The sequence below is a fragment of the Glycine max genome, chromosome 9 (assembly GCF_000004515.6).
Source record: "Glycine max cultivar Williams 82 chromosome 9, Glycine_max_v4.0, whole genome shotgun sequence".
In the NCBI taxonomy this organism is placed as follows: domain Eukaryota; kingdom Viridiplantae; phylum Streptophyta; class Magnoliopsida; order Fabales; family Fabaceae; genus Glycine; species Glycine max.
The window spans coordinates 4645134-4662214 of record NC_038245.2 but is presented as its reverse complement, the minus strand read 5'-3'; the positions used below and the strand labels follow the sequence as shown (position 1 = coordinate 4662214).

The following is a 17081-nucleotide window of genomic DNA, read 5'->3' as shown; positions in this document are numbered from 1 at the left end:
AAGCCTCCAATGCACATACAAAACAATATAGTTTACTCACCACATCGTTACTCACATCCCTGTATTTGTATTACACTATTACTCAATAAGAATGAGTACTAAAGGCAAAACAGGTTCCCGGTCTTCACAAGGTGATGTGAAACAGCCTCCTCCCAACCTTGGTGGTGCCATGGGCAACACGGGAAGTTCAAAAGGCAAAACAGGTTCCTGGTCTTCACAAGGTAATGTGAAACAGCCTCTTCCCAACCTAGGTGGTGCCATGGGCAACACGGGAAGTTCAAAAGGCAAAACAGGTTCCTGGTCTTCACAAGGTGATGTGAAACAGCCTCCTCCCAACCTAGGTGGTGCAATGGGCTACGCAAGTTCAAAAGGCAAAACAGGATAAGGAGAAGAAAATACCATAAAAAAAATTTAAAAAAATTCTTCATAAATTAAAATTAACTTATACATAAGTTAAAAAATTATGCTTTTGAAAAGCTAATACAAATAAAAGTTCTAAAATTAGATTATACTTCTTATGAAGAAACTTTTTTATATCTTCTCTTCTTATTTTTTTTTCATACAAGTGTTTCTAGTCTAAACATATTAAAACTACTTTATTTAGAAATCACATGTTTGTTTACAACTTATTTAGACTCTAGTGTTTACAAGCAAGATCTTCTATGTACTAAGAAGTATATATGAATTTAGATACATAAATAAATTAGCTTACAGTGGTGTAATTTATGTAATTAATCTTATCTAATGAGATAAGATTTTATTGTCGTTGTATAAAATATAAATGTGTAATAAGTTGTGGATTTTTTTCATAAGTCCTTTTTATTTTCTCTGTATATTTGTATTTGTATTGAATGGTTTATTAATAAAGTAGCATGTTATAATCAAATTTCAAAAGTTAATGAGCTTAAGCATGGTTCAATGGATAAGATTGATGACGATAAAGTCTTAAATATATTTTTATTTCTTTAAACATGATCTATATTTATTTTTAGTCTCTCAAATTGGACAAATTTTGTTTGAAGTCATTTGGTTAACATTAATGTCGTTGGTGACATGGCAATTTGTTTCCTTGTAATCATTAACACCTTTGTTAAGTTGTTAAGTTGAGTGAGATGGATAAATTTTTTTAATTGATTTTTTTTTCAATGTGTTGCTAAGTTCCAAAGGCAAAAACTCTGTTTGCTTTTCTCCACTGTGTGAATGAAGATTGCTGATGGAACAGTGTAGTGCATTCGTTTGAACAATGTCTACGTTACCTTGGAACGGGTTAGTGGAGATTTTGTTTTGATACTTCAATGACATTTGGTTGTTGGTCCCCATCATGACTCCGTTGGATGAAATCATGACTCCGTTGGATGACATTGATAGTTGTAATTCAGAATATATTAGATATAATGTGTAATTGTAAGTTTGTTAAGTCTGTTAAATTTGTACTTAGACTATATACATGGTCTAATGTGTAATTCAGTTTTCAATAATATTCATCTCATCATTTTGAGTGCGTGTGATTCCTTGGTTTCCTCTCCTTCTCTCCAATAGAATCGGTATCATGAGCTCCATGTACTAGGGACCAAGAGGGACGAGAGAAGTTGGTTCTTGAGTGAAAAATCTGAGTGTGAGAGGATTGTGAGATTCAAACACTGTGAGGATCCTTCAAGTGTAAACTGTTGAGAGCTGTGAGATTGTGAGTGAAACGATCTTGTTGAGTGTTGATTCTCAAGATTCGTGTGATTTCAGATCTTGTGCAAGATTCTTGGTGTACTCTTGAAGAGATTTGTGAAGATTGATCGAGATAGCATCATGAATGGTCACACACCTGGAAACTTACCAGTTCTTGATGGGAAAAATTGGTCCAAATTAATGGAACGTGCAAATGAGGGCTCTATTTGGATTTTAGGATGTGTATGAGGTTATTCAGAATGGAGTTGAAGAACCTAAAGCCACCACATCAGATGCTCGAAGACAAGCGTTGAAGGATTTTAAGAAGAAGGATTTTAAGGCACTTTTTTTCTTGCATCAATGCGTTGATTCTACACATTTTGAGAAGATCGTTGCTGCCACAACTTCAAAAGAAGCACGTGACATTCTTGGAAAGGCTTGTTCTGGTGATGACAAGTTAAAAAAGGTGAAGTTAAACACCTTGAAGAGACAATATGAGCTCCTCCAAATGGAAGACAATGAGAGGGTTTGTGATTATTTCACAAGATTGCTCAGAATTGTAAACCAAATGCAAGAATGTGGTGAAAAATTCAAGGATCAAGATTTGGTCGAGAAGGTGATGAGAACCTAACTCCTCGATTTGATGGGAGAGTTGCTGCAATTGAGGAGGCCAGGGACTTATCTGAGATGAAAATTGAATAGCTGCAAACCTCTCTAGAGGCACATGAGTTGAAAATGAATGAGAGAAGCCCAGTAAAACCGAAGCAAGGAGGAATGAACAAAAGGTGGAGAGGAAATATTAAGTGGCAGGGCAACAAGCATGAAGGAAAGACTCTTCATTTCAAGGCAAACATGACCATACTGATTCTGATCAGGATCAATTAGTATCATATGGGAGAAAAAAGGAACCAGGATCAAGTAATAAGGGTGGAAAAGGAAAGTTTGACAAGAGTAAGATCAGATGCTACAATTGTCAAGGCTGGGGACACTTTGCAAATGAATGTGGAAGTGTAGATGTAAGAGAGAAGAAGAAGAAATACAGTAAAAATGAGGCTCATATGACACAAGCAAAGCAATAGGATGATAGTGAAAGTGATTCAGAAGGAGAAGCAATTGTATTAATGACAACCACCTGCAACTTTAGCAGTAATGGAGATTCAGAAACATGGTATTTGGACACTGGTTGCTCAAATCACATGACTTGTAATTTGAGTTGGCTAGTGAGTCTTGATGACAGTAAGAAATGCACTATAAAGTTTGCAGATCACAGTACTATCAGAAGTGTGGGAATTAGGAATGTTGCTTTCAGAAAGAGTAATGGAAGCCTTGCAGTAATAGAAGAGGTAATGTATGTGCCAAATATGAGGTGTAATCTGATGAGCTTGGGCCAGCTTCTTGAGAAAGGATTTTAAGCATCCTTAAAAAACAAGTTTCTAGATTTACTAGATCCAAGTGATGTAAGAGTGTTTAAAGTCCCATTGTCTAGAAATAGAACTTTTCAGGTGAACACGAATAATATTGATGTGCAGTGTATGCATCAACTGCCAATGAAGATGAGAGCTGGCTTTGGCATTCAAGACTTGGGCATTTGAATTTCAAGGTACTGAATCAACTTCAGTCACAAAATTTAGTATAGGGCTTGCCCAGGATCAGAGTTCCCAATAAGATTTGTGAGAGATGCTTGACAAGCAAGCAACCCAAGAACTTTTTCAAATCAGAATCACCTGTAAGAGCAACTGAAGTGCTAGGAGTGGTTCACTCTGATGTATGTGGCCCACTGGGAGTGTCTTCAATGGGAGGTAACAAATATTTTGTAACCTTTATTGATGAGTTTAGTAGAATGATGTGGTTATACTTGATTAAAGCCAAAAGTGAAGTGCCCTCTATTTTCAAAGAGTTCAAAGTGTTAAGTGAAAATCAAAGTGGAAAGTCAATCAAAATCATTAGAACGGATGGTGGAGGATAGTACACATCCAATGATTTTGAATCTTTTTGTACTCATCATGGTATAATACACAAGATCACTGCTCCCTATACTCCTCAACATAATGGTTTGGCTGAGAGGAGGAACAAGACAGTGATGAACATTGCAAGGTGTATGTTGAAAGAAAAGCACTTGCCATCAGATTTTTGGGGAGAAGCAGTGTCCATTGTAGCATACATTTTGAATAAGTGTTCCACAAAGAAGCTAAAAGATAGAGTTCCTGAAGAAGTGTGGACATGAAGGAAGCCTACAGTGAAGCATTTGAGAGTGTTTGGGTCATTGTGTTTCAAGCATGTGCCTGATGAGAGGAGAAAAAAGCTTCAGGACAAGAATGTACCTATGATATTGGTTGGATATCATCCAACTGGTGCCTATAGGTTGTATGATCCGCTAACTCACAAGATCTTTATTAGCAGAGATGTTGTGATAGATGAAGATGGCTCCTGGGACTGGAAGAGGAAGTGCATTATCAACACTTTGTTTGGAGAAGAGAACAATGAGACTGGACTCAGTGAAGCAGCAGAAATAGAAGCTTATCATGAGGAACCTACTGCTGTGCAACAAAAACCACAGAGAGATAAACACCTACCTTTGAAGTATAAAGATTATCATGTTGATATGCCTAACATTCTTAGGCAAGCTGCAGTGACAGAAGATGAAGAGAAGGCAGAAGCAAAGAGGAAAGCAAGTGAGTTTGTGCATTTTGCCTTTTTGGCAGATATTGAACCAATTGATCACAAAGATGCATTGCAACAAGACCATTGAAAGGTTGCAATGGAAGAGGAATTGAGAGCAATTTAAAGAAATCAGATCTGGAAACTTGTTGACTTGCCTCCAAACAAGTCTCCAATAGATGTGAAGTGAGTGTTTAAGGTGAAATTAAAGCCTGATGGAACTGTTGCCAGGCATAAAGCAAGGATGGTTGCAAGAGGATTCCTCCAAAGAGCTAGTTTGGATTATTCAGAAGTGTTTGCTCCAGTAGCTAGGCTAGAAACCAAAAGGTTTGTAATAGCTCTAGCCCACAGTAGAGATTGGCCCCTATACCAGCTTGATGTAAAGTCGACATTCCTCAATGGTACTTTGGAAGAGGAGGTCTTTGTAAAGCAACCTCCTGGATTTGAGATCAAGGGTGAAGAAGACAAGGTGTTCAGGTTATATAAGGCATTGTATGGCCTAAAGCAAGCTCCAAGGGCCTGGAACAAGAGAATAGATTCCTTTCTTGTCAAACAAGGTTTCCATAAGTGTGAAAAGGAATATGGAGTTTATGTAAAGAAGAGTGACAAAGATGATTTGATAATTATGTGCTTGTATGTTGATGATCTATTGATCACAGGGAGCAATCAGATTCATATAGAGAGATTCAAGAGGAGTTTAAAGCTTGAATTTAAGATGACAGACTTGGGGATATTGTCTTATTTCCTTGGAATTGAGTTCAAGGAAGCCAAAGGACTTTTGATTATGCACCAACTAAAGTATGCAATAGACCTGCTGAAAAGATTTAAGATGATGAGCTGCAACCCAGCGTCCACTCCAGTTGAACCAGGCTTGAGATTAGTGAAAGATGATTCAGAAAAATCAGTGGATAGTACCTTATTCAAGCAGGTTGTAGGGTCATTGAGATACCTCTGCAACACAAGACCAGACATCTCTTTTGCAGTTGGTCTAATTAGTAGGTTTGTGGACGATCCTAAAGCCTCTCATTGGGTTGCTACAAAGAGAATTTTGAGATATCTCAGAGGAACACTCAACTATGGTGTTCTATTTCCTAAGGATTCTAATCAAACTGCTCTCACAGGTCAGGTTGGAATTTCAGAATCTACAACTATGTTGATGGGCTTCTTAGACTTAGACTGGTGTGGAGACAAGGTGGAAAGGAAGAGCACTACAGGATATCTCTTCAAGTTCTTAGGTGCACCAATAAGTTGGTGTTCAAAGAAACAACCTGAGTGGCATTATCTTCGTGCGAGGCTGAGTACATTGCAACATGCTATGCTGCATGCCAAGCACTATGGCTAGACTCTTTACTTGAAGAATTGAAGATAGAAATTCAGAGGCCAATCAAATTGTACGTGAACAACAAATCCACTATCAGCTTGGCCATGAATCTAGTAGCACATGGAAGGTCAAAACACAGATAGACAAGGCTTCACTTTCTTCGTGAAAAAGTGAGCAAAAAACAACTTGACGTGAAGTACTGCAGTACTGAAATGCAACTTGTGGATATTCTCACAAAAGACTTGAAGGTGAACAGTTTCGTAGTATTGAGAGACAAGCTTGGAGTGTCATCTATAGAGATTTTGAATTAAGGGGGTGTGATAGTTGTAATTCAGAATATATTAGATATAATGCATAATTGTAAGTTTGTTAAGTCTGTTAAATTTGTACTTAGACTATATAAATGGTCTAATGTGTAATTCAATTTTCAATAATATTCATCTCATCATTTTGAGTGTGTGTGATTCCTTGGTTTTCTTTCCTTCTCTCCAACAGACATTACTATGGTGATTTTTAGAGTTATGTAATTAAATAGTTGTTTTCGTTCTAAATGGGAAATGTGTTTAATTAATCCCCAAAAAAGGGTTTAGGGTTATCTGGTCAAGGGTTTGGTGAATTTAGGGTTCCCCAATTGGGGGGATTTCTTATTTGGGTTTTAAATTTCTAATGTAGTTGTTAATTATGTATTTTTTATTTTAATCAAGTAATATATTTTTTTACAATATGACACATAGAGAAGGAGCCTTCACCGTTGTAGTCCCATCATATAGGGGAAATTCAAGTTCTAGTCTTCCTTGCACTTTGCTGATGTTGAAATACATGCTTTCCATGGCCTCGACATAGATAGATGGTCCTTCTTTCAAGGCATTGGTTTATTGAAGAATTTAGTCTATGATGGGAACATGAAATTTTGGTGGAAATCAGAGAATAAAAAATTCGAAGGCAACTTGAAACATTTTATGAATGACTTAGATGCGATGGATTTGGCTAAATTCGCACTGACAAACAAATGTAAAGCCCATATTTATGTTGAACACACGATGTCTAGTGCTGACATAGTTGAGCAGCTTGATTATGACAGGATGCAGAAGGATAGGAAGGAACAAGATGGCGGTGGTACAGTGTCGGTAGGTTCAATCAGTCAACTGGTTAGGGTTGGCAACGTCCATTTGGAAGTGAAAGTGGCAGTGACAACAATTTGGAGGAAGACGTTGGGGGAAGTGGCATTGATGTGACTTTAGGTGCTGGAATACATCAGCAGTCAGTTGCAGATAATGAGAGGCACAAAATTGAAGATGACTATTTTAGTGAGAATTATTTAGTGACAGTGATGACAGTGAGGCTGATGATGTTCCAAAACCAAAACCAATTTGTTTTGAGGAAGGAGTTGTGTAAAGAATTCAAGTTCAAAGTTGGCATGGAATTTAGATCCCTTAGCTTCAAGATTTCAAGTTCAAAGTGAGGCTGAGCATGTTGTATTGAATGGTATGCAACTGAAATTTGTCAAGAATGATACAATAAGAGTAAGGATGGGGTGTAAAAAGAGGGATGCCCATTTAAGGTACTGGTTAGCTAGGTGACATAGGGAAGAAGACTTTCTGGATGCAAACTTTAATTGATGGTCATAATTAGTGTGGAAGAGTGTTTGACAACAAAAATAGAAGACCAAAATGGATGGCAAAGGTTATCAAAGACAAGTCCAGAGCTTCTTTAAGGATGACAGTTCCTGACATTCAAGATGACATTAGAATGAATTAGGTTGTTTGTATTACTTGGGCCTGGGCAGATAGGACTAGGAAATTGGCTATTGAATATATAGAAAGGGATACAATTGAACATTAATAGTTGGATGTGGAACCTACATTTAGTTTGTTGAATATGTGATTAGATGGTTGTAAGAAAGGATTTTTGCCGAGATCAAGACCATTTGTCAGGGTGGATGGATGCCATCTAAAGACCCCTTTTGGAGGGCAACTGCTGGTTGTAGTGGATAGAGATGACAATGATCAGTATTTCCCTCTAGCATGGCCCGTTGTTGTTGAGTCTGAGGCAAAGGACGTTACGTTGGAGATGGTTTTTAACCACGGCTAATCATTTACAAAATGGTAGTCTATTGCTTATGTAAAATCTTAGGACTTTTGTGTTAATTGATTACACATTAATGTTAATCTTGCCCATAATGGCTGAAGAACAAAATATTACTGTAGGTAAATAAATACGTTTTTAATAGTGTGATTCATGTAGTCAATTTTATCTAGGGAGATAAAATTCTATTGTTGTTGTATAATAGGCTACGAATTTTTTATTCGCATATATAAGTCCTTATTAATTTCTCTGTAAAAATTATTTTTGTTTAATTGTTTATAAATAAAGTAGGATGTTATAATTAAATTTCAAAAGCCCGGTTTTTTTCTTTTGAAGGAAAAATTGAACTTTATTGAAAGGACATGAAGTGTTACTTTATATCAAGGATAATTACATTTTTTTTCACCAATAAACCAGCATAAAAAAATATAAACTGTACGAAAAGATGCCATAGAGTAAGCTTTAGCAGCAGTATAAGATCTACCACGAATGCCCCAGCACCAAGAATCATGGTCGTCCATAAATACGTACATGTGTGTCTTCTAAAACAATAAACCTCCAACATTCAAATCAACACTCACTATAAAAAGCTCAAAGGATCGAATGAAGAAACAATTGAACCAATAAAGGAATTCTTTAGGTGAAATTCTCTAAGTTTTTATTTTGTACTTAAGTGTTTGATTTTATTTTTATAAAAAGGCTAAGATAAAAACAAAAGTGTCCATGCACATGTTATGAAAACTGCCTAGTGACTTTGCCCTTATGAATTTCTGAGTGAAACTGTTGATACTTAGATAGGCTTTGCTATGAAAAAATTAAACTCTTGAAACAAAAAATTAAGAAATTATTTATAATTTTTTAATGCATTACAATTTAATTATCTCTGTTACGATAAAAATTGAAATTGTATTAAACATCTATATTACAATTTTTTAAGAAACATTAAAGTGACATAAATGTAAAAGAAAATAAAATATGCCATAATTTATTGCATTAAAATTATCTAGATTAAAATTTAGTAAATGAAAAAAATCTTGATATTTAGAGAAACTTTATGGAGAATTTATCCTCCTTCCCGCATAATTTGTTCCATACTCAATTTGAGTATTCGAACTCTAGACCAGTAAGTTAAATTTTTCATATTTTAATATACCAAAAGTTAAATAAAAAATGTTATTTAATAAACAAAATTAACGAAAAATAAACAAAGGGATTACATGATGAAAAGATAAACTAAGGATTAAATTACAAAGTTTTAAAATGATAGAAAAAATCATAATATTTTAGATATCATGCAATCTAATGATTTTTATACTTTATATTTTTCCAATATATTTATCCATATTATTATTATTATTATTATTATTATTATCATTATTATTTAAATTAATTACACTAAATTAGTTTAATCTATCTGAGTAGTATATGATATCAATTAATCTAATCGTGTTTTTAATATTTAAATTTTAATATACTGCTCTTTATGTTGAAGATTTCAAAATAATATTTTTTGAAGGCAAACTCAAAAACAAGTTATTCATAGGGCACGAAATGTGATCCTGTAGTAAAGGTTTATACAAATGGATCAGAATATACCCCAAAATGAACAGCCAATAAAGAATATAAAGTAATCGATATAATCTGAAAACAATCAAAATAACTTATTGATGAAAAATATAATAATCACTTGCAGTCTATATATCTTGGAAATAAAGCAGGAATTTACAATTTCTTACACAGTAAGGATCAGTGATTATAGAACTCTATTATATTTTGAAAGTTTGAATTCATATGTACTATAACAAAGCGCGTTAACAACTAACTGGATCATTCAAACTGCGCAAATGCCTCTACACATTCTCGTAAATCAGTCGAAATCTTGCAAAGATGAAACGGGCCAAATTCATCACGATTAAAGTCAATTTTTTTCTTTATTTTCTTATTACTAACGTCCATTATAATCTTTTGTAAGAATTAATGTCTCATGTGAGAGACATGTGACTTATGTAGGGACTAATAAGTAAATAATTAACTATTAAGAGCTAAATTATAATTAGGCTTAATAGAAGAAATTTCTAGCATTAACTGCTACTTGATGGGAGTAGTGATTATAAAAGGGGCTTAATACCCACTAACGTGAAATAAGGTCCCCTTCCTGACCAGAAAGTGTTCTCTCTCACCCATAGTCATCGAACGAAGAGAGACAGAAAAGAAAGGCCTAAGGAAGTGAAATTTTATTTCTCTCCTTTTTCAAGTAAATCAGAGTGCACTGGAGAGAAGTTCCTACGGAGAAAGGTACAAGTCTTCCTATGGAGAAAGATATACATCATTATCTATTGTTGTTTATTGATTGTTTGTGAGAACCATAATTTTCAAGATCCTGTTGTTTCCTATCATTGATAGTCTAGGAAACCCCTTAAGAATTTTTACATGTGGTATCAGAGCATGTGTTATGAAATTTATGATTCTCCAAGAATGATTTAATTTCTCTCAATTATACATGAACCCTACTTATGAAATTTAGGGATAATTTAATTTCTTTCAATTATGTATGAACCCTAATTATGAAATTTAGGGATAATTTAATTTCTCTCAATTATGCATAAATCCTAATTATGAAATTTAGGAATTTTATTTTCCGCTGCATGTATTATTTTATTGGTAATATTTTATTATTATTGAATACCAATTTTTCTAGAAAGATTATTTGAAAACTTATGATTATGGGAGAGAAAGTTGCACGACATGTATATATTAAATTTGGAGAAAGTTTTTACTTCTAATGGTGAAAGAAATGAAGTGTACCTAATCGTAAAGATTCAATTTCAATTTTAAAAAGTTGCGTGCGCATATACATTTGTTGTTTGTCGTAGGAAGATATGAAATTTTGGAAATTGCTATTTGCAACCTTATGTTTGCTATTTCCAATCCTACTTGATCTTTTTTTTCCTGAAAAATTATTGTTGAACGTGATTAAAGGATTAAAAGTTTATGTTCTATAATTAAATTAATGTGAATGTTTTGCAATTATTGGTAGCAGTAAATATATGTATATGCTACATATTTGCTTGAACGTGTTTGAATGTAAAAACACAAATAAATGCAAATATTATTTTATGGCCTGGAATGAAATTAATAGAATGACTATGAATTGTTAATAGCAATAAGTATGTGCAGGCCATACATATTTGGTTGGAATTAAACGTATGTTGAATTTGTTAGTCATCAAAGTGGCCAAATTTGTAAGGTTATTTAATTCCAAATTAATGATTATTTCAATTATACTTGGTTGGAATTAAATGTATGTTAAATTTATTAGTCATCAAAGTGGCCAAATTTGTAAGGTTATTTAATTCCAAAATTAATGATTATTTTGATTACTCATAGAATAATGGATGCTAAATTATATGGTTATTGGTTTATGGGTAATTGAAATTCATTGTTATAAGGCATTTATGGATCGCCCAAAGGTTGATTAGTTGTTCTTATAATTAATGAATATAATTGTAGGCGATTTGTGTGTATCATTAGTTTTATTTATATGCCCAAAGGAAATAGATACTACTAATTGGTGCATATTTAATTGCCAAATAATGTTAAAATTTTATTAGCATCATTATGTTTGTATGTTGTATGTTGGTGTATCACCCAAAGGAAAACATCAATATACATTGTCCGTTATCTGAATGAATCATGTGTATGACATGTATTTTATGTCTCAAAACACTTATGTGAATTTTATTATGTAATACATGTTTTGAATTCATTGGATTCTTATGCATCATCTGAGCCAATTTTAATGGGCTTAACTTCTCTGACTGAAATGAGCAAGTCCAATTTCACCTCGGTGTTTTGGATCATGATCTTACTATGTTAGAAGAGAAGTTTGTTACTATTATTGATGTTAGTAGCAATGAAGAGAAGGTTCATTATAAAACTTGGGAAAGACCTAACAGACTCAGCCTAATGTTGATGAGAATGACTGTTGCAAACAATATTAAGACAACTCTCCCTAAAATTGAAAGTGCTAAAAAGTTTATGGGATTAGTGGGAGAGTATTCTCAAACAGCTGATAAGTTTGTTGCTGGGACATTAATGAGTACATTGACCACCATGAAGTTTGATGGTTCACGTACTATGAATGAACATGTCATTGAGATGACAAACATTGCAGCAAGACTTAAGACCTTGGAAATATAATGGTTGTGAATGATAACTTTCTTGTTCAGTTTATTCTAAACTCATTATCGTCTGAGTTTGACCTGTTCTAAATGAACTATAATACCATGAAAGATAAATGAAATGTGCATGAATTGCACAGAATGTTAATTAGTTCAGGAAGAAACGAGACTTAAGAATCAAGGAAGTCACTTAGTCCATTATGTTAGCCACCAAGGGAATCAAGGAGCTTGAAACTTATGGTTCTCACAAACAATCAATAAACAACAATAGATAATGATGTATATCTTTCTCCATAGGAAGACTTGTACCTTTCTCCGTAGGAACTTCTCTCGAGTGCACTCTGATTTACTTGAAAAAGGAGAGATATAAGATTTCACTTCCTTAGGCCTTTCTTTTCTGTCTCTCTTCGTTCGTGATGACTATGGGTGAGAGAGAACACTTTCTGGTCAGGAAGGGGACCTTATTTCACGTTAGTGGATATTAAGCCCCTTTTATAATCACTACTCCCATCAAGTAGCAGTTAACCCTAGAAATTTCTCCTATTAAGCCCAATTACAATTTAGCTCTTAATCGTTAATTATTTACTTATTAGTCCCTACATAAGTTATATATCTCTCACATGAGACATTAATTCTTACATCTTTCACCAAGAAAAGGCTTCCATTATAATCTATAAAGTAATTGAAAATTTAAAATTTAATTTTAGCGTATTTGTCATGTACAAAAGTGTCGAATAAACGAAGAAATGCAAGACGCAACTTTGCATGCGATAAGCGAGAAGATTAATGGTGGATTTCAGAATAGAGAAAAATTATAATATAAGAAAATTGAGATTGCGTATCATGACTCGTTCCTGCTCCGTTTTATAGACGATAAGCAGAGCTTCCTTGTGGTCTCTTTTTTTAATTTACCATTACATATTTTACAGATATAATCAAACGTTGAGAAACACTAGCAATTTCACCTTAATTTAATTGATTAAGACTTAACTCTGTTTCGTGTGATAATAAAATCGAGTTGTACATGGGACTTAAATTTACCAGGAGTTACATAACACGTTCCTTTGCATGCCCCATGCATCTATAAATATAGGTCTCGAAAGCACATCGAAAACAATCTAGCTAGTCTATTATTTGTCATTTGTATTGTTCAATAACAAAATGAGTTCACCACCACAACGCAAGTAAATGTAGATCTTACTTATGACAATTTTTTAATATATGGGGAAAAAATGCATGGACATCTAATGCTAAATGATACTTATAATGAGATATAAAAAGAAAAGAAAAGAAATATAAATATTGGTATGAAAAATGATATGATCGGTGTGATTAAAATAAAAAGATATATATATATATATATATATATATATATATATATATATATATATATATATATATTCTTTTATTGCATTATACTATCTATGTTCTTTAGAATTTATAATATATAATTATAAATTAATTGATGTCATTATATCATATAAATAATTGGAAAGTTTTACGTAGGATAAAAATAAAGATGGATGAAGAATTTTAAATGCTTCCACACACACTATTGGGATATTTGTGATCTTGGATATAGATCACTATTGTAAGGCCTGAACTTTAAAAATTGTTAAGAAAATTTAAAATTGTATTGATATGAATTTGAATTTAATTACTCTAAAATATAGTTTATGAATTTTTTTTAATTAAAATAAGAATTTTTAAAATTTATAATTAAAGGTTAAATTAATAATAAGCTTTTGGTTACTTAGCTATATATTTTAGACTTTGATTTCTATTCTCTTTTAAAAATTTTGTCTATTTTTAGTCCTTTCGGATGACTAATTTGAGACCCTTAATTTTAAAATATTGTACTAATTAACTTATATTCAATAATAAGTTTTAAATAATTCTAGAATTATATTAATATGAATTTGAATTTAATTACTCTAAAATATAGTTTATGAAAAATATTAGTAATAAGTTTTTGCTTACTCAGCTATATACTTTAGATTTTGATTTCTATTCTCTCTTAATTTTTTTTTCTATTTTTAGTTCATGCTGAATTTCAATGACTAATTTGAGTCCCTTTAAAAAATTGTAATAATTACTTTATATTCAATAATAAATTTTTAATGTACATAGTTTCATATGAAAAGTGACGTGTTTATTAAATTTATCAAATTTATTAATTGTAACATATTTAATTAAAAATAATTAATAATATCATTAAAGTGAAAAGTATATTATATTTAATAAATAAAATAATTAATATATATAAGAAAATATTTTATTTATATTTTAAATAAATGCTAGATTAATATTAATACCCAAGTTTTTATTGTTTCAATTTATTTACTTTAAAATACATTCTATGAGTAATAATAATTAAAAAAACATTTTTAAAATACAAAGTTAAACTTAAATTAATTTACTTGTTACAACACTTGACATGCACATTCACAAGGGAGTTCAAAACAACATGATAGAACAAGCAACAAGAGCATTATAGAAAGTAACAACAATATGACAACATTGGGGCATTTTATCAAATAGTTCATGGCTAAAAGGGCGTCGCGGAGACAGTTGCATTTGGTTTCGGCTTCAATGGCGCGATTGAGGAGGAAGGTGTTGGGGTGAAGACAATGAATGAACCCTTTTGTGGAGACCACTTAGAATAGTTTCATTAAATTACAAAAATTTGAAAATGATATACTGAATAAAAATCGTAATATTTTACAGGACTTTAATCACCGTTTAATCCAAAGAAATTTATACTTTATATTCTTCCAATATCTTTGTACATATTGCTATATTATTTAATTTCTTAGAAATTAATTATAGTATTATTTTTTTATACAATGATCATACTAAGGTTTGAATATATGATCTCATACATATTATTTAAGAATCCAATCCATGAACATTCCTATCTTCTACGGCTAGGTCAATCCTATTAAATTCTAATTTTGGCCAATTAGTTTTAATATATCCAACTAGTATATGATATCAATTGCGATTGAGTTTTCATTGAGTTTTTATTACCATAATTTTCATATAGTTTTCTTTATGATGAAAATTTCAAAATAACTTATGGTTGAAAAATATATTAATCTCTTCAAAGTCTAAAGTACTAAACCAAAAGTAAAGAGATTTAGCACTTGCAGTCCATATATTTGGGAAATAAAGCAGGAATTTACAGTTTCTTGCATAATATAGGATCAGATAGAGAATGTAGAACCCAATATTATATTTTGAAAGTTTGAATTCATATACTAACGCAGCACGTTAACAACTTTTGACTGAACCTTCAAACGTCGCAAATGCATATCTACTTTCACGCAAATCACTCAAAAAAATTGCAACACGGTACGGGCCAAATTCATCACGATGAAAGACACGTTTTTTCTTTCTTTTTACTAATGTCCATTATGATATATAAAATAATCATAAATTTGAGCGTATTTTCACTTAAAATCACGTAGTACATCTGATTTTGGAGGCTTGAAGAAGTTGAGCTACTTCCATTAGGTGGAGGCTTAGTGGGAAGAAGAGCCTCTTGAATATTGACGCTGCTGGAGCTCATGATGTTATTACACAGGACTTTTGGCAAATCAAAACCAAATTCTGCTAGGGTTAACTAATTATGTCTTTGGATACAACTTCAAATGCACAAGATATATAGATGAGAAGAGGTATTTATATTGGTTGTTGTACACCACACAACGCGTTCATGGCCACATTTTAAATAAAAGGAACTTACTAAGCAATCGAATGGTAATGGACAGAGAAATTTCAATTTCCATTAATATATATATATATATATATATATATATATATATATATATATATATATATATAAATATTTTTTAGGTTGAATTATTTAAATATTATTTCAGTTTAATCTTTAATGAAAATATTTTTTTATTAAATTTGATTTGTATTTTATTAAATTTCAAATTAATCAAACTCTTTTTTTTTTTATGAATTGAAGAATTAAATCTAACTGTGATTCAACAAATTTTTTCACGAACATCACTTGCATATGTGTATCCTTACGCGGAGTTGATTTTAGTTAAGAATAGGGTAGTTATTGTTTTTGACAAACAAACAAAAAACATTAACATTAAATAGGGTACTTAATATGTTTGAATTCCACGATTCGGTCAACGGTTGTTTCTTTGTTGAACAGACATTTATCATACGTTAGTCTGAAAGCACCCTTTTCGATGACTACTGAGGTCAACCCCTCTTCTCTTCCATATACTGAAATGAACATATTTAATGATTCATTTGATGCTGGAGATTCACGTATGATCTGGTTTATGATACCACCGTCAAGTAAAAAATATATTTTAATAAGTTTAGTCAGCGAAATCTATATTATTTAATGATTTTTTTTAAAAAAAAATGGATTTTATAATATTCTCTTATATATTTATTTATTATTAATTATACTATAAGTGTAAAATATCTGTTGACTTGTTCAATAATTAATCTTTACTAAAAAATATAATTATTAACTTTAATAAAACTATGGACACTAGAGCGGATTTATATGCAGGGCAAATGGCAATGGGACAATTATTCCCACAAAGTAAATTTTGAATATTTTTTTATAAAAAAAAATAAATGTTACTCCCATAGGATATTTTAAAAAAAAAGATTAATGTAAAAAGTTATAAGATAAAAAAAATTATATTAATTTTATCTATTTTATCTTTTTAATTCAATTTTATTATTTTGAATTTCTCTAATATATACCTTGTTAATAAAACTTATATTATTTACTGTCTGAGAAAATATTAAAATATTTTTCCCCATTTAGAAAAATTCTGGATCCGTAACTGGACACCAATGAAAAAAAAACATAATCTCTCACTATTTAATTGATATATTTTATAAAATTATTTTTCATATAATATAAATCAACTCTATATTTTTTTAATGTAAAGACTTAATATTTTTATTATACTCTCTGATCTTCTTGTAAAAAGTGACTTCAGTATTAATATTACTTTTAAATTTCTCAATTTAATTTAGTATTTTTATATTTCCTTTTATTTTAATTAAAATTTATTTTCTTCACCCTCCCAAATCTTAGTTAATTTAGGTTAATTTTATATTTTTATTATTTCTACTTTAAATATCAAGTTATTTATATTTCAATTAACTATTTTCCTTTTCTCTTT

General features: G+C 31.5%; 1 protein-coding gene across 1 annotated transcript; it reads left to right on the top strand.

Annotated features, from left to right (window-relative positions):
• On the top strand, positions 1–778 carry LOC111240477 (uncharacterized). The gene has a single exon (NM_001356517.1). It carries the CDS (start codon positions 92–94, stop codon positions 383–385), a length of 294 nt encoding a protein of 97 aa, NP_001343446.1. The 5' UTR covers positions 1–91; the 3' UTR covers positions 386–778.
• The last annotated feature ends 16303 nt before the right edge of the window (positions 779–17081 follow it).